Consider the following 21913-nt stretch of genomic DNA (forward strand, 5'->3'; position numbering starts at 1 on the left):
AGAAACCAAAGAGGTTTTTGTTGTTGTTGTTGTTGTTGTTCAAGGCTATAGTTTAGTCACTATGAAACATTCCCATTTCCCGTTATCAAATACTTATATGAAGAGCTGGTACTAAAGGATTAGGAGAATGGGAATTCCCTGGTGTTTCAGTGGTTAGGGCTCCATGGATATTGTGGGTTCAATCCCTAGTCAGAGAACTAAGATCCCACAAGCTACATGGTTTGGCTAAAAAAAAAAAAAAATTAGGATGAGGGGAAAGTGAAAGTTGTTCATTCATGTCTGACTCTTTGCGACTCCATAGACTGTATAGTCCATGGAATTCTCCAGGCCAGAATACTAGAGTGGGTAGCCTTTCCCTTCTCCAGGGGATCTTCTCAATCCAGAAATCAAACTGGGGTCCCCTGCATTGCAGGTGGATTCTTTACCAGCTGAGCCACAAGGGAAGCCCAAGAATACTGGAGTGGGTAGCCTATCTCTTATTCCAGGGGATCTTCTCAACCCAGGAATCAAATTGGGGTCTCCCGATTACAGGCAGATTCTTAACCAGCTGAGCTATGAGAGGAGGAGAACACATTTTAAATTTATTCTCTTTCCCTTTTCTATCTCTACATAGGATTTACAGCTTCTGGAGGACGGAGATCAAACTGTGATAGGAGACGGAGGAACCCCGCTGAGTGAAGGACAGAAAGCCCGGGTCAGCCTCGCCAGGTAAATGGGGTTTCAGTTGCCATCCTGCCCCTCCTCCTCTGCAGCTCCTAGTGGACATGAGCACGCAGACCCCGCTCATTGGGTGGGCCTGTGTGAAACAGGGTCTTGGTTCTTTCCATGGACTCTTGGAATGAACATGGAGTTGTTGGACGCCATCATGATTCAGAAATGAAAGCCAGTGAGTGTGCAGTGTCCTCTCCTGACATCTGTCTACATTTTCTAGAGCCGTGTATCAGAATGCAGACATCTACCTCCTGGATGATCCATTCAGTGCAGTGGATGTAGAAGTCAGCAGGCACTTGTTTGAACAGTGAGTTTGCTCCTGTGTTTCTATCATCTCTGCTTTCCAGGAACTCTATAGAGATCAGGGAAGAGAGCTCAGGAAAGCCTTTGTGCTTCAGAAGACTCAGCTCACTCTGCCCTTGTGCCCCTCCCTTCCCTCCACAGAAGATCCATCGTAGAGAAATCTTGCATCATGATGAGGTCAAGAAAGGACAATACAGAAGGTGTTCCAGTGTGTGGAGACCAGTGAGGTCTGTGCTTCAGGGAATGAGGGATAAATGGCAGATTCCCCTTGCTAATTGCCGTTCATGGATCCAGACCCCAGAAATAAGAAAAATGATATACGGTTTTTAAGTCAGAGAACAGACTTGGTAACCTGGTACTTGGCTGGCAGTTCTTTTCCACCATCATTTTTTTTTCTTTTCTTTATTTATATTTTTAATTGAAGGATAATTGCTTTACAGTATTTTGTTGTTTTCTGTCATATATCAAGAATCAACCATAGTTACATCCATGTCCCCTCCCTCCCAAACCTCCCTCCCACACTATTTACCCTTTGTCACTGAGCCCGTTTGAGTTCCTTGAGTCATAAAACAAATTCCCATTGGCTATCTATTTTACATTTGGTAACATCAGTTTCCATGCTACTCTCTCCATACATCCCACCCTCTCCCTCCTTCCCTCACCCCCGTGTCCTTAGGTCTTTTCTATATGTCTGTTTCTCCATTGCCGCCCTGAACATAAATTCATCAGTACCATCTTTTTAGATTCCATGTATATGTATTAGTATACAATATTTATATTTCTCTTTCTGACTTAATTTCCTCTGTATAATAGGCTGTAGATTCGTCCATCTCATTAGAACTGACTTGAATGCATTCCTTTTTACGGCTGAGTAGTATTCCATTGTATATATGTACCACAGCTTCTTTATCTGTTAATCCTCCATCATTTTTTTAAGGCACGTGAGAAGCAGTTTTCAGTACTGACTGGAAAGACCCTTGGTTTATGCTTATTACTCTGTAGGTTTGAAAATACTTAGTAAAGTCTAGAGTTTAAGAATGATTCTCTAGGTCTGTAAATCTGGTTTTGTTTTGTAGATAGTTTCATTTTTGCAATATTTTATATTCCACATATTAATGATGTCATATGATATTTGTCTTTCTTTTTCTGACTTACTTCACTTAGTGTGATGATCTCCAGGTCCAACCGTGTTTCTGAAAATGGCGTTCGTTCTTGCTTTCTTTATCCATTCAGCTGTCAGTTGACATTTAGGTTGTTCCCTTGTCTTGGGTGTTGTGAATAGTGCTTCTGTGAGCATAGAGGTACATGTGTCCTTTTGTGGTTTTGTCTGGACATATGCCTAGGAGTGAGATTGCTAGGTTATAGGGTAATTCTATTTTTAATTTTCTGAGGAACCTCCAAACTGTTTTCCATACTGCCTCTACCAACTTACATTCCCACCAACAGTGTAGGAAAGCTTTATTTTCTTTGTATCCTTTCTAGCCATTGTTATTTTAATGATGGCCATTCTGACTGGTATGAAGTGGTACATCACTGTAGTTTTGATTTGTATTTCTCTAATAATTCATAGTGTTGAACATCTTTTCATGTGCCTATTGGCCATCTCTATATATATCCTTTGGAGAAATGTCTGTTTAGTTCTGCTAATTTTTCAGTTGGGTTGTTTGTTTTGTTTTTGTTATTGAATTGTACGAAATGTTTGTATATTTTGCAGATTACCCCCTTGTCAGTTGCATCATTTGGAAATATTTTCTCCCGTTCTATATGTTGTCTTTTTGTTTTCTGATGGTTTTCTTTGCTGTGCAAAAGCTTGTACATTTGATTAGGTCCCATTTGTTTATTTTGTTTTTATTTCTATTGATTGCCTTATGAGACTAACCTAAGAAAACGTAGATATTATTTATGTCAGAGAATATTTTACCTGTGTGCTATTCTAGAAGTTTTATAGTGTCATTTTTAAGTTTAAGTCGTTAAGTCATTTTAAGTTTACATTTGTGAGTGGTGAGAGGGTGTGTTCTAACTGCATTGATTTACAAGCCTGTGTCTCTGCCTTTGTATCTTAGTCCCCTTTTCCTCTAAGCATCCCCATCAGATTAAATTAGGCCCAGAGTAATTAAGGGTAACAGTTAGTACTTTAAAGTCCCTGTCATGAAATTCTAAGGTACTGATGGCTAAGTGAATTTTGTTTTTGTTATTGTACAAGCCACTTGTAGGTTCAGGTCAGAGTCCTGGGAAGAGGGAGCCTAAGCTACTCATGATGCCAGGAGGGTGGGGGTGGGGAATCCCTGTCACAGCACTAGCCCCAGTCACTGAACTCATGACAAGTCACAAGGCACTTCTCAAAATTCAACAAGTGAATTTTGAGGGGACATGACTGATTTACAGCAGGTCTGGAATAACAAAGTAGAAACTCCAGCAGAGTCAGCCGATGTGTGAGGAGCTCTGACCTCTGGACACAAGGAGCTGGGATTCCACATCCACTAAGCAGAGGTTGTTAGACTTTGGTGGAACCTGCATGTATGAAAAATATGCTTAGTGCTGGCATGATGAGAGAGTTGTGGAGATAAATTTTGGTGATGGCTGCACAACATATTTTACCACAGGGTTTCCCTGGTAGCTCAGTGATAAAGAATCCACCTGCCAAGCAGGAAATACAGGTTGGATTCCTGGATTGGGAAGATCCCCTGGTGAAGGAAATGGCAGCCCACTCAAGTATTCTTGCTTGGAGAATCCCAGGAACAGAGGAGTCGGGTGGGCTACAGTCCATGGGGTTGCAAAGAGTCAGCAATAACTTAGGGACTGAACAACATCAACAACATATTTTACCACAATTAAAAAAAAAAACACTTGGATAGTAGAATCAAATCTTTCAGAACCCGAGGTAGCAGAGGAGCTGACACATGGCAGGGCCTCCAGCTCTCTAATCTGGCCCCCCTTTCCCTTCCTCTCTTGATCCTGACTGGATGAATTTTCCCTTAGAGAAGTGCCTTGTGACTTGTCATGAGTTCAGTGACTGGGGCTAGTGCTGTGACAGGGATTCCCCACCCCCACCCTCCTGGCATCATGAGCAGCTTAGGCTCCCTCTTCCCAGGACCCTCACCTGAACCTACAAATGGCTGTCACCCCATCTTATGTGAGGCTGCACAAGTTCTCCATCATTTCCTGAAGAGTTTCTGCTGGCCATTGCATCTGTGTCACAGAGAGGGGAGAGGGAGGTATTCTGATTGCTGAGAACAGTGTGCTGATCACAGTAGTCCTCCCAAGTTCTTATTCAAACACAGGAAGTATTTGTAAAGTTTTCTTAAACATTTTGGGTTAAATGACTTGAAATGTACACTCGATGGAAGCAAGCTTGTTTAGATTGTTGCTTGCTAATCACAGCCACATTCTCTAGGGAAACTTAAAGTAGAGAGCATGAGACAGTTTATGAAGTCACTCAGCAGCAAGGAGAGAATGTTCTCTAGTTAGAAAGTTGGATGGAATAATATGCTATGAGTGATGGTGGGCATGTCGAAGCTTAGTAATGGGGTTATTGTTCAGTCGCTCAGTTGTGTCCTACTCTTTGCGACCCCATGAACTGCAGCCCGCCAGGGAGTATTTTGTGTTAGTAATGGGGATTGTTTTGTATTAAGAGTGAATGAATCACACTCTACTTTCTGTTAACAATTTCCTTCAGTTGTGAATATATATCCACGTTTATTAAGGTTCTGTGAATTTACATCTGTATGTTGCAGACATTGTGTGGGTCTGTCACCTACAGAAGGTTAGCAGCCTTAGGGGAACTGATGCAGTGTTACCTGTGTCTTATATTTTAACATGCTTCAGCCCCACATCAGCAGGCCCCTGCCTCCTGTGTCATCAGGTCTTTAGGTCTGTCCTGATCAGACTCCCACGCTGCTATCTACATAGCTCACCCTCCGGCTCCAGCCCTTCGCAGACCCCCGCCAACCACGCTCAGGAAGCAGCGCCAGGACCTCAGAGAACAGGCTTCTTTGCCATCTGCGCCCACAGCCTTCCCAGCTGTGCTGGCTTTGTGGGGGCCCTTTCTCATCCCTCCCTGGAGAAGCGAATGGCTACCCACTCCAGTATTCCTGCCTGGAGAACCCCATGGACAGAGGAGCCTGGCAGGCTACAGTCCATGGTGTCACAAAGAGTCAGACATGACTCAGCAACTGACACTTTCATTTTCACTTTTTTCCCACCCCTGTCTGTCTGTGTATTCTGGTCCCTCTGTCCCCAAGCTAGGGAACAGTGTGCCAGGGCACAGAAAGAAGGTGAAAAATGGGCCCTGCCATTCCCCCTGCTCCTCCAGTGGGTACCTGTGCCCCCTGTCTTCCCACAGCCCACAGAGGGCTGCACTTGACCATTTATGAGTACCTCCCCCCAGCCCCCATAAGCTGTGAATGCAGAAATGTGCCTCAGCCCGGCTTGTTCAGTCCCAGGACCCCTGCACCTGCTGTGTCTTCTTCCAGGGATGTTTCCCCAGAGAGTCTCAGGACTCCCATGTCTCCCCATCTAAGACAGCAGCCCCCCTTTCTTTTCCTTCACAGCACATGTCATGGCCTGAAAGGGCATTTTCTATACTTGTTCTGTGTGTCCCCATTTACATGGTGTATAGTGTTGTCTCCTGTCTTGACCAGCGGGTGTGTCCTTGGCATGTAGGACAGTGCCTGGCTCCTCAACAACCTCTGCTGACTGGATGAATGAAGGTGGGGGCTCTGTCTTTTTTGTTTTATTTGGTATACATCCCTGTACCACTGGATGTGTCCACTCTTAACGCAGTCCGTTGTAGAATTATACATGGTATTATACTCCCTGGTGTACTTCTGAACTGGTGTACTTCCATGCTTCTAGACTCCCCTGGTGGCTCAGATGGTAAAGCATCTGCCTACAATGTGGGAGACCCAGGTTCGATCCCTGGGTCAGGAAGATCCCCTGGAGAAAGAAATGGCAACACACTCCAGTACTCTTGCCTTGAAAATCCCATGGACGGAGGATCCTGGTAGGTTAGAGTCCATGGGATTGCAAAGAGTCAGACATGACTGAGGGACTTCACTTTCATATGGTTATTATAAGATTAACCAAGCCCTTACATAGGAATAACAATTAAATAACTGACTGTTGAATCAATCATTTTTATGGCATGACTTGGAAATCTTTACTCTAAAAACTTGGAAAGTAGAGTGGTTTGGAGAAATAGCATTATATTTAATTAATTAATTTTTATTTATTTATTTGACTGCATCGGGTCCTATTTGCAGCACACAGGATCTTCTTGCTTCATGTGGGATCTTCCGTTGCAACACATAGCCTCTCTAGCTGTGATGCACAGGCTCAGGCACTCTGAGGCATGTGGGATATTAGTCCCCCTACCAGGCTGCCAGGTCCTGTGTCCCCTGCATTGGCATGTGGATTCCTAACCACTGTTATCACCTGGGAAGTCCCCTAAAAGGCGTCTGAAGTTTAGTCACTTCTCTGATGTCATCAGACTCGTGAGAGGGACTGAGCTGCAGTCTGCTGCCTCCAGACACTCCATCTGACTCACTCACAGGCTGAGCTCTGGCCCAGGTCCCTGAGATTTGCTCTATGAGGGGCTTGGGCTCCCAGAATACCTGCCTGGAGCCCTGCCCATGGTCACTGGGGCCCTGGACCCACCCACTCACTTCGTTGGAGGGGCTGTAGACCCTCTGGGGTGAGACTGGGGCTGAATCCCTAGGGGTCTGCCTTTAAAATGTAGAAGCAGTCTGGAGGGGTACTATGAAAACAACAACAACAACAACAAAAACACTGAGGTTTGAATTCTGAGGAGGTCTTTGCTAAGAAAATTGTGTGTCCTTTAGCCTTGGGTGATTTTTCACTCTCATTAGGACTGTTTGGACTCTCATCTTTCATTTTGACATTCAGAAAGTTTTCAGTGAAAGTAAAAAAAAAAAAAAAAAAAAAAAAACCTCCTGGATAGGACTGGCACCGCTTCCTAGGGGTCTGCATTTAAAATGTAGCAGCAGAGAAAGCCTTTGTCAAAATTCAGCATCCATTTATGATAAAAACTCTCCAGAAAGCAGGAATAGAAGGAACATACCTCAACATAATAAAAGCTATATATGACAAACCCACAACAAACATTATTCTCAATGGTGAAAAATTGAAAGCATTTCCCCTAAAGTCAGGAACAAGGCAAGGGTGCCCACTTTCACTACTACTATTCAACATAGTTTTGGAAGTTTTGACCACAGAAATCAGAGCATAAAAAGAAATAAAAGGAATCCAAATTGGAAAAGAAGAAGTAAAACTCTCACTGTTTGCAGATGACATGATCCTCTACATAGAAAACCCTAAAGACTCTACCAGAAAATTACTAGAACTAATCATTGAATATGGTAAAGTTGCAGGATATAAAATCAACACACAGAAATCCCTTGCATTCCTATACACTAATGATGAGAAAATAGAAAGAGAAATTAAGGAAACAATTTCATTCACTATTGCAATGAAAAGAATAAAATGCTTAGGAATATATCTACCTAAAGAAACAAAAGACTTATGTATAGAAAATTATAAAACACTGGAGAAAGAAATCAAAGAGGACACTAATAGATGGAGAAATATACCATGTTCATGGATCGGAAGAATCAATATAGTGAAAATGAGTATACTACCCAAAGTACTCTATAGATTCAATGCAATCCCTATCAAGCTACCAACAGTATTTTTCACAGAGCTAAAACAAATAATTATTTGTATGGAAATAAAAAAAGCCTCGAATGACCAAAGCAATCTTGAGAAAGAAGAATGGAACGGAAGGAATCAACCTGCCTGACTTCATGCTCTACTACAAAGCCACAGTCATCAAGACAGTATGGTCATCAAGACAGTATGGTACTGGCACAAAGACAGAAATATAGATCAACGGAACAAAATAGAAAGCCCAGAGATAAATCCATGCACCTATGGACACCTTATCTTTGACAAAGGAGGCAAGAATATACAACGGAGAAAAGACAATCTCTTTACCAAGTGGTGCTGGGAAAACTGGTCAGCGACTTGTAAAAGAATGAAACTAGAACACTTTCTAACACCATATACAAAAATAATCTCAAAATGGATTAAAGATCTAAACATAAGACCAGAAACTATAAAACTCCTAGAGAAGAACATAGGCAAAACACTCCCTGACATAAATCACAGAAGAATCCTCTATGACCCACCTCCCAGAATATTGGAAATAAAAGTAAAAATAAACAAATGGGACCTAATTAAAATTAAAAGCTTCTGCACAACAAAGGAAATCATAAGCATGGTAAAAAGACAGCCTTCAGAATGGGAGAAAATAATAGCAAATGAAGCAACTGACAAAGAATTCATCTCAAAAATATACAAGCAACTCCTGCAGCTCAATTCCACAAAAATAAACGACCCAACCAAAAAATGGGCCAAGGAACTAAACAGACATTTCTCCAGAGAAGACATACAGATGGCTAACAAACACATGAAAAGATGTTCAACATCACTCATTATCAGAGAAATGCAAATCTAAACCACAATGAGGTACCATTTCATGCCAGTCAGAATGGCTGCAATCCAAAAGTCTACAAGCAATAAATGCTGGAGAGGGTGTGGAGAAAAGGGAACCCTCTTATACTGTTGGTGGGAATGCAAACTAGTACAGCCACTATGGAGAACAGTGTGGAGATTCCTTAAAAAACTGGAAATAGAACTGCCATATGACCCAGCAATCCCACTGCTGGGCATACACACCGAGGAAACCAGAATTGAAAGAGACACGTGTACCTCAATGTTCATCTCAGCACTGTTTATAATAACCAGGACATGGAAGCAACCTAGATGTCCATCAGCAGATGAATGGATAAGAAAGCAGTGGTACCTACACAATGAAGTATTATTCAGCCATTAAAAAGAATACATTTGAATCAGTTCTAGTGAGGTGTATGAAACTGGAGCCTATTATACAGAGTGAAGCCAGTCAGAAAGAAAAACACCAATACAGTATACTAACGCATTTGTATGGAATTTAGAAAGATGGTAACAATAACTCTTTATGCGAGACAGCAAAAGAGACACAAATGTATGGAACAGTCTTTTGGACTCTGTGGGAGAGGGAGAGGATGGGATGATTTGGGAGAATGGCATTGAAACATGTATAATATCATATGTGAAATGAATCGCCAGTCCAGGTTCAATGCATGATACAGGATGCTCGGGGCTGGTGCACTGGGATGACCCAGAGGGATGGTACGGGGAGGGAAGTGGGAGGGGGGTTCAGGATGGGGAACACATGTACACCCATGGCTGATTCATGTTGATGTATGGCAAAACCAATACAATATTGTAAAGTAATTAACCTCCAATTAAAATAAATAAATTTATATTAAAATAAAATAAATAAAATGCAGCAGCAGTTTTATTATTGTAGAAAAGAGATTAAAGCTACTGTTAGATGATTCCTGCTGTAATTTGGATTCCGTTCTTTCATTTTCATGTTTGGAAGGTGTTCAGCCCTAGTGAAAAAAGACTTGCTTCCTGGATGGGACTGGGAATGTTGTAGAGACTGATGAAAGCCACGGTGGCATTAATTTTGTATCTAGTACTATTTTGGAAGAAATATCTAGAAAATACACTCTGGCAAAAGTTACCAAGAATCTGTTTTTTGTTTGAGTATGTACATCATTAATCATGAATAATCATCTAGAAAACTGCCTAAGATAAATGTACACATTTTTATATGACATGGATTCCTTTTTTCCATTCCTACATAGAGATAAAAGTGTTTTAGTTCAGGCAAGTTTTAGAATTCCAGTAGTAGTTGTTTTTCTTTATGAAACATATAAATGGGTTAAGCTGAGTTTTAGGCAAAAAAGCCTTAGCAGTTAGTGCCTTCTTCACGGGATTGCTTTTTAGAATTTTTTAGTGTAACTATTGTTTAAAGTTTGCTGCTGATGACTGTGAGGACCTAGTCAGATTTATTGATTTATGTTTATTCAGTTTGTATTATTGACTTGGTATTTAAACTACAGATCTTTGCTGTGTTGTCTTTGTCTCATGTTTACAAAATATGTTCCCATTTTGGAGAAGCCCCATTAATCTGCTTTTGTATACTATACATTTTACATTTGTAGGTGTATTTGTCAAGCCTTGAGGGAGAAGATCACAATCTTAGTGACGCATCAGTGGCAGTACCTAAAAGCTGCAAGTCGAATTCTGATATTGAAAGGGGTAAGTAATTTCTAGATGCCTGTGGAACTTGCTAGCACTCAGTTGTGCTGAAAGCCAGGCCTCTCAGTGGTCACTCTCCTTGGGTTCATGGTAAACACCTTCTCCCTCAGTTTTCCAGCTCCTTCTTCTCAAACGTGGTGTTCATGCCTCTGGTGATGAATCCAAAGACCTGTATAAATGTCACTACTATACTCTGAGCCACATAAATCCTAAAGTATATAAAAGTGCTACCACAGGGTTACTGAGTCATCACTGTTCTTGCAAAATTTGTTAAGGATAATGATGCTATTTTATACAGAACTTTTTGTTTTCTCCTTCCAGGATTTAAGTCAGAGTATATTATTTGGAAATGAGATACAAAGACCTGTTTGTAACCATGTGATTGTCATACACAGTTTGCTAAAGAGCATCTTCCATTAACACCAGATGCGAGGTTGTATATCTGAGCACCCAGAGAGACGCACACTTTGCTGGTGTCCCCAGTTGCTGGTCTCACTGTCCCTTTCTGTGCCTAATACGTGTGGGAGCCTGTGCAGCAGGATGATAAAGCCCTACCTTGTGGGGCTCCTGTTCTTATGGGGACAAATATGACAAAGAGAGAGGGGTGGAGCTGACATCCTGGCTCCCTGCTTAAAGAGCTGGTGCCTCATGTGGCCTGAGTGACATGAAGGTGGGGGCCACACAATCACCTGGGGTAGGCAGGTCTGAGGCAGGGGGTCCTAAGGAAGGAGCCACTAGGCAGGTTGGAGGAACAACAGGAAGACCAGTGTGTCCGGGGAGAGTGAGCAGGGGGATGTGGAGGGGGCTGGTCTCTGAGCACTGGGCAGTGGGTGGAAGTGGGATGGAAGTCTTGGACAGTCCAGAGCAGAGCAGTGATATGGTCTGCTGTGGGATTTAAAAGATTCCTTACTATTCATCTGGTCCCATTCGCAGAAGGGAGAGGATGGCTCTCCTTTCGAAATTGTCAGTACTTACTTGCAGAGTACAGTAGCAACCTTTGTACCCACCAGTCATTTCCTTGGGCATCTTACAGATGTGAAGTGGAAAGTGGTAATTTCATTTAAAAGGTGCATGAATTTTGCCTCCCAAGTGAAATAACACAATGTATCCTGAATAATTTTCCAGTTCTGCAGTGTCAGATGGTACCCAAACTCTTCATTGAGTTTCTCCCAGGGGCCACCTCAGGGGATAGGGTGAGAGGGGGGTCCAGCGAGGGTCCTGGCTCATCTTCCACCTGACTTGTCTTAACCAGAGCTGCTCTCATTTTATGAATTTTTCATTTTAGGATTTTTTATATTTTGTTTGCCACTGACTAAATCAGCTGAGTCTTGTTTCATGGGGTAAGAAAATTGTGAAAATATCTGCATATTATTTTATATGACTTTGTAAAGGAGGGAAACTGTGCAAGGATGTGTCACACATGTTCAAAGAAAATGGTTAGATTGGCTGTAGCTTAAACAGAGGCCTGATTTGGGGAAGCCTCGTTGGCTGCTTGTGGTTGGTTGTTCCTAAGTCTTTTTCTTGGATCTGGGTGCACTGATTGTGGCTTAGATTTTGGTTTGCTGGCTGCCAAGGCATTAGCGCCACCCAATCTCATGGCCTCCTTGTTTAGTTGCTTCAACAGGTGGAATATTGAATTTTCAGTTGGGAACTTCCTGCATTTGTGGGGAAGCTATACTATACTGTGAAGATGTAGCTCCTGGGTTCTCTGTCCAGGGCTGGTTCCTACATGTCCTGTCCCAGCTGAGCGCATGATACTATGAAAATGACAGTGGTCAGTGAAGCTTTGATGAATGACTGTTACCTGTGTAGTTGTGTCAGTATTTTTCTTTCCTGGAATATCCTCCCCAATTAATTTTTTTTTAAATTCTGCTTCTCACGTGAGGTGTCTCTCAGTTCTCATGTTGTCTAAAAAGACAGTGCTGATCCTCCCACCAACCTCTGTACTTCTTGCTTCCCTAAGTGCCCACAGTAGTTATGTCAGTGGCCTCCATTCTTAACACATCATCACACATTTCTTTCATATCCCTCAGAACCTAACACAGGGTTTAGCAGAGAATAAAATATTCTGTTCTGTGTAGAGTTGAACTGCATTAGATTTGTCAACCACAATGTCAGACCCAAGGATCATTTTCTTAGGAAAATCACAATTTATGACCAGTTAACTTTAGTTGATTAGTGTTCAGATTATATTGCTATTATCTAATGCAAATATATTCCTCTCAAATTCTTTATTTTAGGGCACAATAGTACAATGTGGGACTTACATTGGGCTCCTGGAATCTGGGGTAGATTTTGATTTCCTTTTAAAGAGGAATGAGGAAGAACCATCTCCAGATCTGGAATCTTCTACCCTGAAGAATGAGTCCAGACCCTTGATGAGAGGTGCTGCTCCAGAGCTCCAAGATGTGAGTTTCTCATCCTGCAACATGCCGCTGTATGTCTGCTCTTGGTAGACTTATGGAACTTCAGTCTGTTCCACTGGTGACATCTTCATTTGTGCTAAAGTAGATCCTAAGAGTCCAAGGCCCTGTTCCATGGAACTGGTAGAGTTAGAAGAACATGACGGGAACAAGCCTGCTTGTGTTCTCCTTCGGGTGTAGAATAGAGGATCTTATGGGGATCAGTAGAGGGTGCACTGCTATGACTTCCTGGGTGTATGTGACTCACCATGATATGTGAACTCTTCATTTACCGTAGTTACATCCTACTCACTGTGGTGGCCCCCAGCTTCCTTTATGCATCCAGAGGCTTAATGTGAAGACCCCCTTAGACTGAGTCCTGATGTTGCCACATTAAATCAGCTACTTTTCCTATATGTTGGAATGTTCTGGCACTGCAGGTGACTGATGGTAGTATTTTGCCTCATTGTCAGATGATTTATGATGGATCAGAGGTAGCCTGTGCAAAGAACCTGACAAACAGCAGACTTTGGAGTTAGTACCCATCTTATTTTCTTATCTTTTAAGACTGAAAACCACATCTAATTCACCTTGCATCCCAATGGTCAGGGATTCAAGGTAGATTAGACATCATCAAGCTGAGGACATCCTGGGCTCCTGTGACTCTATAATGCATTCTAAGTCCTTCAGACAGAAATGCGGAAATGCACTAGATCTCCCTTAAAAACATACATAGATACTCTTCAGTATCCAAACTCTGGATGATTCTGATAAGCATTTGGATTAATTCCTCAGTTTCAAAACTCAGGAATCACTCTCTGAAATTTAGGAATCAAATAGATTCAGATGATATGCTTGTCTCTTCCTATCCAAACCCATTTTACTCAAATTCACCTGTGACCTCAGTTTACTGTATTTAGCTAGTATTTTGAACCACAAGTATGCTGTATGTTTCATGTTTCTATGATTGAGTGACACAAATTATCTAGAAGGATACTTAAGCTTCATATCATTTTGTGTATTATTTTGGAACGAGCATATGCTGAGAGTCATGACTGACTTTAAGCAAAGCCACCCAACAGTGAATAACCTTGTACAAATACTTTCTTATTTCTAACAGATTCTTAGGAGTGGGATGGCTGGGTCCAAGGATAAATGCACACATGGTATGGCCAGATATTCCCACATTCCTCTCCATAGGAGATGGACCATCTCGTACTTCTACTAGTGTATGAGATGTGTCTGTCTCCCCACAGCTTTGCTGTGGAGGGCTTTGTTGAACTTTTCACATTCAGGAGTTCTCTATTTAAAATTTTGTCTCTCACTGCCATTTTTCCCTCCCAGACTGAGAATATAGAGGTCACACTTCCTTTAGAGGACCGTTTGGAAGGAAAAGTTGGTATTAAGACCTACAACGATTACTTCACAGCTGGTGCTAAATGGTTTATCCTCATTTTCCTTATTCTAGTGAACACTGCAGCTCAGGTAAATAAGGACATTTATTTTGTTGTGTGCCCTCAGCTTGGTATTTACATATTTATACTGTATTTATGTTATCATTATTTTTAATATGTATATGAAAATTTTTATCTCAAAGAACTGGCTCATGCAGTTGTGGGATCTAGCTGGGTAAATGTGAAATCAGAAAGGCAGGCCTGAAGACTGGAACTTCAGGCAGAAGCTGACCCTGCTATCTTGAGGCAGAATTTCTTCTTCCTCCAAGAAGCATCAGGTTTTGCTCTTAGGGCCTTTGACTGACTGGATGAGGCCACCACAGTGTTGAGTGTGATCTCCTCTACTGAAGTTCTGATGATGAATGTGAGCCACATCCACAAAATACCTTCACGGCAACATCTAGACAAGTGTTTGGTTGAATCATTGGACACTGGGCTGCCCAAGCGGACACAGACAGTTGACCATCACAGTACCTGTCAAATGTTTTTTTCTTGGAAAAATCCCCACATTTGCACTATGATTACTGCATTTGGCAGTTCACTTGTGTTTGCTTTGAAATATATTATCTGTGGGGAGCAAAATAAGTGAAGCTTATTGGTATTATGTACATGATAGAGAACTTCCAGGCAAAAAAGAATATCTTTTAAAGAGTTTAAAATGTAAGATGCCCTCCCCTGACCTGTAGCCATCTGAGGTGTGGGGCTTGGCACAGACCTGGGCTGAAAGGACCATCTCTGTTTTCTGGAGCCTTTCCATCCCCGATCCTATTGAGCGGGGTGTGAGGCTCAGTGACGTCAGTGACTGTTGTTTCCTGCTCCAGGTTGCCTATGTCCTGCAGGACTGGTGGCTTTCATACTGGTGAGTGATTCCTGATCTGGCCCAAAGTGCTGTGACATCTGCATGAAACCTCACTTTCCCACAGTCAGGGGGAGAAGGGAGGGGCTTGTTCAGCCTCCTCTTCTGACCCTCACATAGTTTCCCTGAAGAAAAAGTAAAGTTCCTGCTGGTGGAGAGTGACGCTCCTATTGTCTCTCCCCAAGTCTGACCCTCAGCAGCTTCCTCATAGATGATTTTGAGAACTGAAGGTTGTGATTCAAATTGAATCTTTATAAGGTAGATGGACACAGAGCCCTGTGAACTGGGAGCCATTTTTCTAGCATAAAATACATTTCTCAAATTGAGATTTTTTTTTTGTATATGAATACATTCTGTCTGAAGCATAATATTTTTTTCTTCCCTCTTCCACAGGGCAAATTTACAAAGTGACCTGTATTTTGGAGTTTATGGAAAAGGCGAGACAGTTGTGATGCTTCATCTGAACTGGTATTTAAGAGCCTATTCAGGTAAAGTTGAATTCTCTGGACTGTTATATGAGAGTCTGAGGTGCTTACAAGGAGCCTGTGTGAGCATCTAGGGCTTCCAGGCATAATTCAGTAATGCCTCAACAGATTTAATAGTTTGATTGCATTTGCTGTGTGAATTAACTAGAACAATTATCTTTAAAATTTAGAAGAAAGAAGTTGAATGGAGATTCTTGATTTATTGTGCACTGGATTTTGGTAGTTAAACCAGGATTGCACATTCAGAAAATCAGCCACTGTAAATACATGGTATTGTCTATTCTAATAGGTTGGTTTAGCCAAATCTTATATTGTTATATGGATGGGCAATGGGATTAGAAACAGATCCCTACTCTGTGGTTCAGATTGTTCCAGTTCTGTCTGAATAAGCTCTGGCTTTTATTGATTTTAGTTAAGTCATTAGTTAAGTCGCTTGGTCAGTCACGTGCGACTGTTTGCGACCCCGTGGACTGTAGCCCACCAGGCTCCTCTGTCCGTGGGATTCTCCAGGCAAGAATACTGGAGTGGGTTGCCATTTCCTTCTCCAGGGGATCTTCCCGACCCATGGATCAAACCCAGGTCTCCCACATTGCAGGCAGACACTTTAACCTCTGAGTCACCAGGGAAACCATGCAGGTATGCAAAGTCCCCTTCACCACACTGCTCATTTCTTGGGCATCACTAATTACTTGAGAAGCTAAGCAGGGGGAATCCAGCATCTGGGGATAGATTCCTTCTCTTTCTTACCTTGAGTTCACAGGGTTATCTTATCTCCAGCTGTGTGATTAATTTAACATGTGACTAATATTAACATGACTCACTGTATTCACAAGAGCTTAGAATATATATAATATTACATAGTGTTTAAAGGATGTCTTCATCTAAAATTTTAAATATCTTTTTATACATTCATTTGTTGATGGACATTTAGATTGCTACCATGTCGTAGCTATTATAAATATTTGCTACTGTGAAATTGGGGCATAATAATAAATAATAATAATAATATTAATTAATTAATTTTAAAATTATAAATAAAAAATAATAAAATAATTTTATATTGGATTATAAATGATTGGGCTTCACTGGTGGCTCAGATGGTAAAGAATCTGCCTATAGTGCAGGAAACCTGGGTTCAATCCCTGGAGAAGGGAATGGCATCCAACTCCAGTATTCTTGCCTGTGATATCCCATGGACTGAGGAGCCTGATGGGCTATGGTCCATAGGGTTGCAAAGAGTTGGACATGACTGAAGTGACTTAGCATGCACACATAGATGATTAACAATGTTGTGATAGTTTCAGGTGGACAGCAAAGACACTCAGCCATACATATATGTGTATTCATTCTCCTCCAAATCCCTTCCCCGCCCCGCATCCAGGCTACCATGTAACTGAGCAGAGTTCCCTGTGCTATACAGTAGGTTCTTATTGGTTACCCACTTTAAATACAGAAGAGTGTGCATGTTGATCCCAAACTCCCTAACTGTCTCTTCCCCCTTCTTCTTTCCCCTGACAACCATGATTTCATTCTCTAAGTCTGTCAGTACGTTTCTGTTACAGAAATACATTCATTTGTATAATTTCTTTTTAGATTACACCTATAAGGGATGTTTTCAATATATCTCCTTCCCTGACTTACTTCATTCAGCCTGACAATCTCTAAGCCCACCCATGTTGTGGCAAATGGCATTATTTCATTCTTTTTTAATGGCCGTGTAGTAGTCCATTGTATGTATGTACCACCTCTTCTGTGTCCATTCCTGTCAATGGTTATTTAGGTTGCTTTCACATGTTAGCTGTTGTAAACAGTGCTGCAGTGAACACTGGGGTGCATATATCCTGGTATGTATCCTTTTGGACCATGTTTTTCTCTGGGTGTATGTCCAGAAGTGGGGCCCCTGGACTACCAGGGTCATATCGTAGTTCTATTTTTAGTTTGTAAAGAACCTCCATACTGTTCTCCATAGTAGTTATATCAATCTACATTCCCACCATAGTGCAAGAGGGTTCCCTTCTCTCTACAGCCTTTCCAGCATTTATTGTAAGATTCTTTGCTGATGGCCATTCTGATTGGTATGAGGGGATACCTCATTGTAGTTTTGATCTGCATTTCTCTAATAATTAGTGATATAGACTATTTTTTTCATGTTGACCATCTGTATGTTTTCTTTGGAGAAATATCTATTTATGTCTTCCACTCGTTTTTTTGATTGGATTGTTTTTTCAATATTGAGCTGCATAAACTGTTTGTATATTTTGAAGGTTAATCCTTTGTTAGTTGCTTAGTTTGCAGTTATTTTCTCCCATTCTGAGGACTGTCTTTTCGTCTCCTTTATGGTACCTATATATAATGGAATATTACTCAGCTACAAAAAAGAATGAAATTAGCTCATTTGTAGAGACATGGGTGGACCTAGAGTCTGTTATACAGAGTGAAATAAGTCAGAAAGAAAAGCAAAAAAATGCATATATTAACACAGATATGTGAACTCTAGAAAAATGGTATGGATGAACCTAATTGCAGGAATAGAGATAGTGATGTAGAGAACATAGGTGTGGAAACATGTGGAGGAGGTATAGGAGATGAATGGACAGGTTAGGAGTATACACTACCATACACTAGATAGCTAGTGGGAACTTGCTGGATAGTACAGGGAACTGAGTACAGTGCTCTCTGAGGACATTGAGGGGTGGGACTTGTTAAGAAGGGAAGGTATAGGAGGAGGGGTTATATGTACATATTGCTGATTTACTTCCTTGTACAGAAACTAACAGAACATTGTAAAGCAACTACACGCCAGTAAAAATAAATAAATAAATAACAATATCCCCACAGGAAACACTTGTATAAACTTTCTACAAAGAATGTGTTATATAAAAATCCACTCTTTGAAATTTGGTATTTATTTTATGAATCACTTGCTAAGAAATCTAAATATGTTAGCTATTTACCTTCTTATTCAGGAATCTGAGCAGGTTTCAGAGTTTAACACTGATGTGTCAGCTGAATGGGAAAACACTACGTGAAGGAATATTTATTGCAAGGGTCATCACCCCTTTATTTACCATTGTGAGTTGAAGAGATGTTCAGAGGGCTATTTTGATTTTTATATGCTATTTTCATTTTTATCAGTTCAGTTCAGATCAATTGCTCAGTCGTGTCCGACTCGTTGTGACCTCATGTACTACAGCACACCAGGCTTCCCTGTCCATCACCAACTCCCAGAGTTTACTCAGACTCCTGTTCATTGAGTCAGTGATGCCATTCCACCAATTATCCTCTGTCGTCTCCTTCTCCTCCTGCCCTCAATCTTTCCTAGCATCAGGGTTTTTTCAAATGAGTCAGCTCTTCGCATCAGGTGGCCAAAGTATTGGAGTTTCATCTTCAACATCAGTCCTTTCAATGAACATTCCGGACTTATTTTCTTTAGGATGGACTGGTTGGATCTCCTTGCATTCCAAGGGGCTCTCAAGAGTCTTCTCCAACATCATAGTTCAAAAGCATCAATTCTTCGGCCCTCAGCTTTCTTTATAGTCCAACTCTCACACCCATACATGACTACTGGAAAAAGCATAGCCTTGAATAGATGGACCTTTTTTGGCAAAGAAATATCTCTGTTTTTTAATATACTGTCTGGATTGATTATAACTTTTCTTCCAAGGAGTAAGCGTCTTTTAATTTCATGGCTGCAATCACCATCTGCAGTGATTTTGGAGTCCCCAAAAATAAAGTCTGTCACTGTTTCCACTGTTTCCCCATCTATTTCCCATGAAGTGATGGGACCAGATGCCATGATCTTAGTTTTCTGAATGTTGAGCTTTAAGCCAAATTTTTCACTCTCCACTTTCACTTTCATCAAGAGGCTCTTTTGTTCTTCTTCATTTCTACAATAAGGGCAATGTCATCTGCATATCTGAGGTTATTGATATTTCTCCCAACAATGTTTATTCCAGCTTGTACTTCATCCAGCCCAGCGTTTCTTATGATGTACTCTGCATATAAGTTAAATAAGCATGATGACAATATACAGCCTTGACATACTCCTTTTCCTATTTGGAACCAGTCTGTTGTTCCATGTCCAGTCTAACTGTTGCTTCTGATCTGCATACAGATATCTCAAGAGGCAGGTCAGGTGGTTTGGTATTCCCATCTCTTTCAGAATTTTCCATAATTTATTGTGATCCACACAGTCAAAGGCTTTGGCATAGTCAATAAAGCAGAAATAGAAGTTTTTCTGGAACTCTCTTGCTTTTTTGATGATCCAGCGGATGTTGGCAATTTGATCTCTCGTTCCTCTGCCTTTTCTAAAACCAGCTTGAACATCTGGAAGTTCATGATTCACATATTGCTGAAGCCTGGCTTGGAGAATTTTGAGCATTACTTTGGTAGCATGTGAGATGAGAGCAAATGTGCAGTAGTTTGAGCATTCATTTCCTTTCTGTGGGATTGAAATGAAAATTGAACTTTTCCAGTCCTGTGGCCACTGCTGAGTTTTCCAAATTTGCTGGCATATTGAGTGCAGCACTTTCACAGAATCATCTTTTAGGATTTGAAATAACTCAACTGGATTTCCATCACCTCTGCTAGCTTTGTTCATAGTGATGCTTACTAAGGACCACTTGACTTTACATTCCAGGATGTATGGCTCTAGGTGAGAGATCATACCATCGTGATTATCTGGGTCGTGAAGATCTGTTTTGTACAGTTCTTCTGTGTATTCTGCCACCTCTTCATAATATCTTCTGCTTCTGTTTGGTCCATACCATCTCTGTCCTTTATTGAGCCCATCTTTGCATGAAATGTTCCCTTGGTGTCTCTAATTTTCTTGAAGAGATCTCTAGCCTTTCCCATTCTTTTGTTTTTCTCTATTTCTTTGCACTGATCACTGAGGAAGGCTTTCTTATCTCTCCTTTCTATTCTTTGGAACTCTGCATTTAAATGGGTATATTTTTCCTTTCTCCTTTGCTTTTTGCTTCTCTTCTTTTCACAGCTATTTGTAAGGCCTCCTCAGACAGCCATTTTTCTCTTTTACATTTCTTTTTCTTGGGGAGGTCTTGCTCCCGGTCTCCTGAACAGTGTTCCATCCATAGTTCATCAGGCACTCTATCAGATCGAGTCCCTTAAATCTATTTCTCTCTTCCACTGTATAATCATAAGGGATTTGATTTAGGTCATACCTGAATGGTCTAGTGGTTTTCCCTACTTTCAAGTCTGAATTTGGCAATAATGAATACATGATCTGAGCCACAGTCAGCTCCCAGTCTTGTTTTTGCTGACTGTATAGAGTGTCTCCATCTTTGGCTGCAAAGAATATAATCAATCTGAGTTTGATGTTGATCATCTGGTGATGTCCACACGTAGAGTCTTCTCTTGTGTTGTTGGAAGAAGGTATTTGCTATGACCAGTGTATTCTCTTGGCAGAACACCAAGAGCCTTTGCCCTGCTTCATTCTGTACTCCAAGGCCAGATTTGCCTGTTACTCTGGGTGTTTCTTGACTTCCTAATTTTGCATTCCAGTCCCCTATAATGAAAAAAGACATCTTTTGGGGGTGTTAATTCTAGAAGGTCCTGTAGGTCTTCATAGAACTGTTCAGCTTCAGCCTCTTAAGCATTACTGGTCAGAGCATAGACTTGGATTACTGTGATACTGAATGGTTTGCCTTGGAAATGAGCAGAGATCATTCTGTGTTTTTTGAGATTGCATCCAAGTACTGCATTTTGGACTCTCTTGTTGAATATGATGGCTACTCCATTTCTTCTAATGGATTCCTGCACACAGTAGTAGATATAAAGTCTTCTGAGTTACATTCACCCATTCCAGTCTATTTTAGTTCGCTGACTCCTAGAATGTCGAATTTAAGGAATTTGATGGCATTCACTCTTGCCGTCTCCTGTTTGATTGCTTCCAATTTGCCTGGATTCATGGACCTAACAGTCCAAGTTCCTTTGTAATATTGCTCTTTACAGCATCAGACCTTGCTTCCATTACCAGTCACATCCACAACTGGGTGTTGTTTTTGCTTTGGCTCCATCTCTTCATTCTTTCTGGAGTTATTTCTCCACTGTTCTCTAGTAGCATATTGGGTACCTACCATCCGGGGGAGTTCATCTTTCAGTCCTATCTTTTTGCCTTTTCATACTGTTCGTGGGGTTCTCAAGGCTGGAATACTGAAGTGGTTTCCTGTTCCCTTATCCAGTGGACCACATTTTGTCAGAACTCTCCATCATGACCCATCAGTCTTAGGTACCCCTACACGGGGATGGCTCATAGTTTCATTGAGTTAGACAAGGCTATGGTCCATGTTAGATTGGTTAGTTTTTTTGTGATTGTGGCTTTAAGTCTGTCTGCCCTCTGGTGGAGAAGGATAAGAAGCTTATGGAAGCTTCCTGATGGGAGAGACTGACTGAGGGGGCATACTGGGTCCTGTTCTGATGGGCAGGACTATGCTCAGTAAATCTTTAATCCAA

At 41.3% G+C, this 21913-nt stretch overlaps 1 protein-coding gene across 10 annotated transcripts in view; it reads left to right on the forward strand.

The window, feature by feature from the left end:
• Positions 1 to 21913, forward strand: part of LOC105605916 (ATP-binding cassette sub-family C member 4-like) — a 168986-nt gene that overhangs the window by 59466 nt on the left and 87607 nt on the right. For 7 of the 10 annotated variants that reach the window (XM_060394598.1, XM_042254991.2, XM_060394602.1 and 4 more), the window contains 7 exons: positions 614 to 708; positions 932 to 1018; positions 10149 to 10245; positions 12486 to 12653; positions 13992 to 14132; positions 14923 to 14960; positions 15351 to 15445. In XM_060394598.1, coding sequence (XP_060250581.1) covers positions 614 to 708; positions 932 to 1018; positions 10149 to 10245; positions 12486 to 12653; positions 13992 to 14132; positions 14923 to 14960; positions 15351 to 15445 — 721 coding nt within the window. The remainder of the gene's footprint in view (positions 1 to 613; positions 709 to 931; positions 1019 to 10148; positions 10246 to 12485; positions 12654 to 13991; positions 14133 to 14922; positions 14961 to 15350; positions 15446 to 21913) is intronic. The other 3 variants (XM_060394599.1, XM_042254992.2, XM_060394604.1) reach the window with 1 other exon arrangement.

This window comes from Ovis aries, chromosome 10, assembly GCF_016772045.2.
Source record: "Ovis aries strain OAR_USU_Benz2616 breed Rambouillet chromosome 10, ARS-UI_Ramb_v3.0, whole genome shotgun sequence".
In the NCBI taxonomy this organism is placed as follows: domain Eukaryota; kingdom Metazoa; phylum Chordata; class Mammalia; order Artiodactyla; family Bovidae; genus Ovis; species Ovis aries.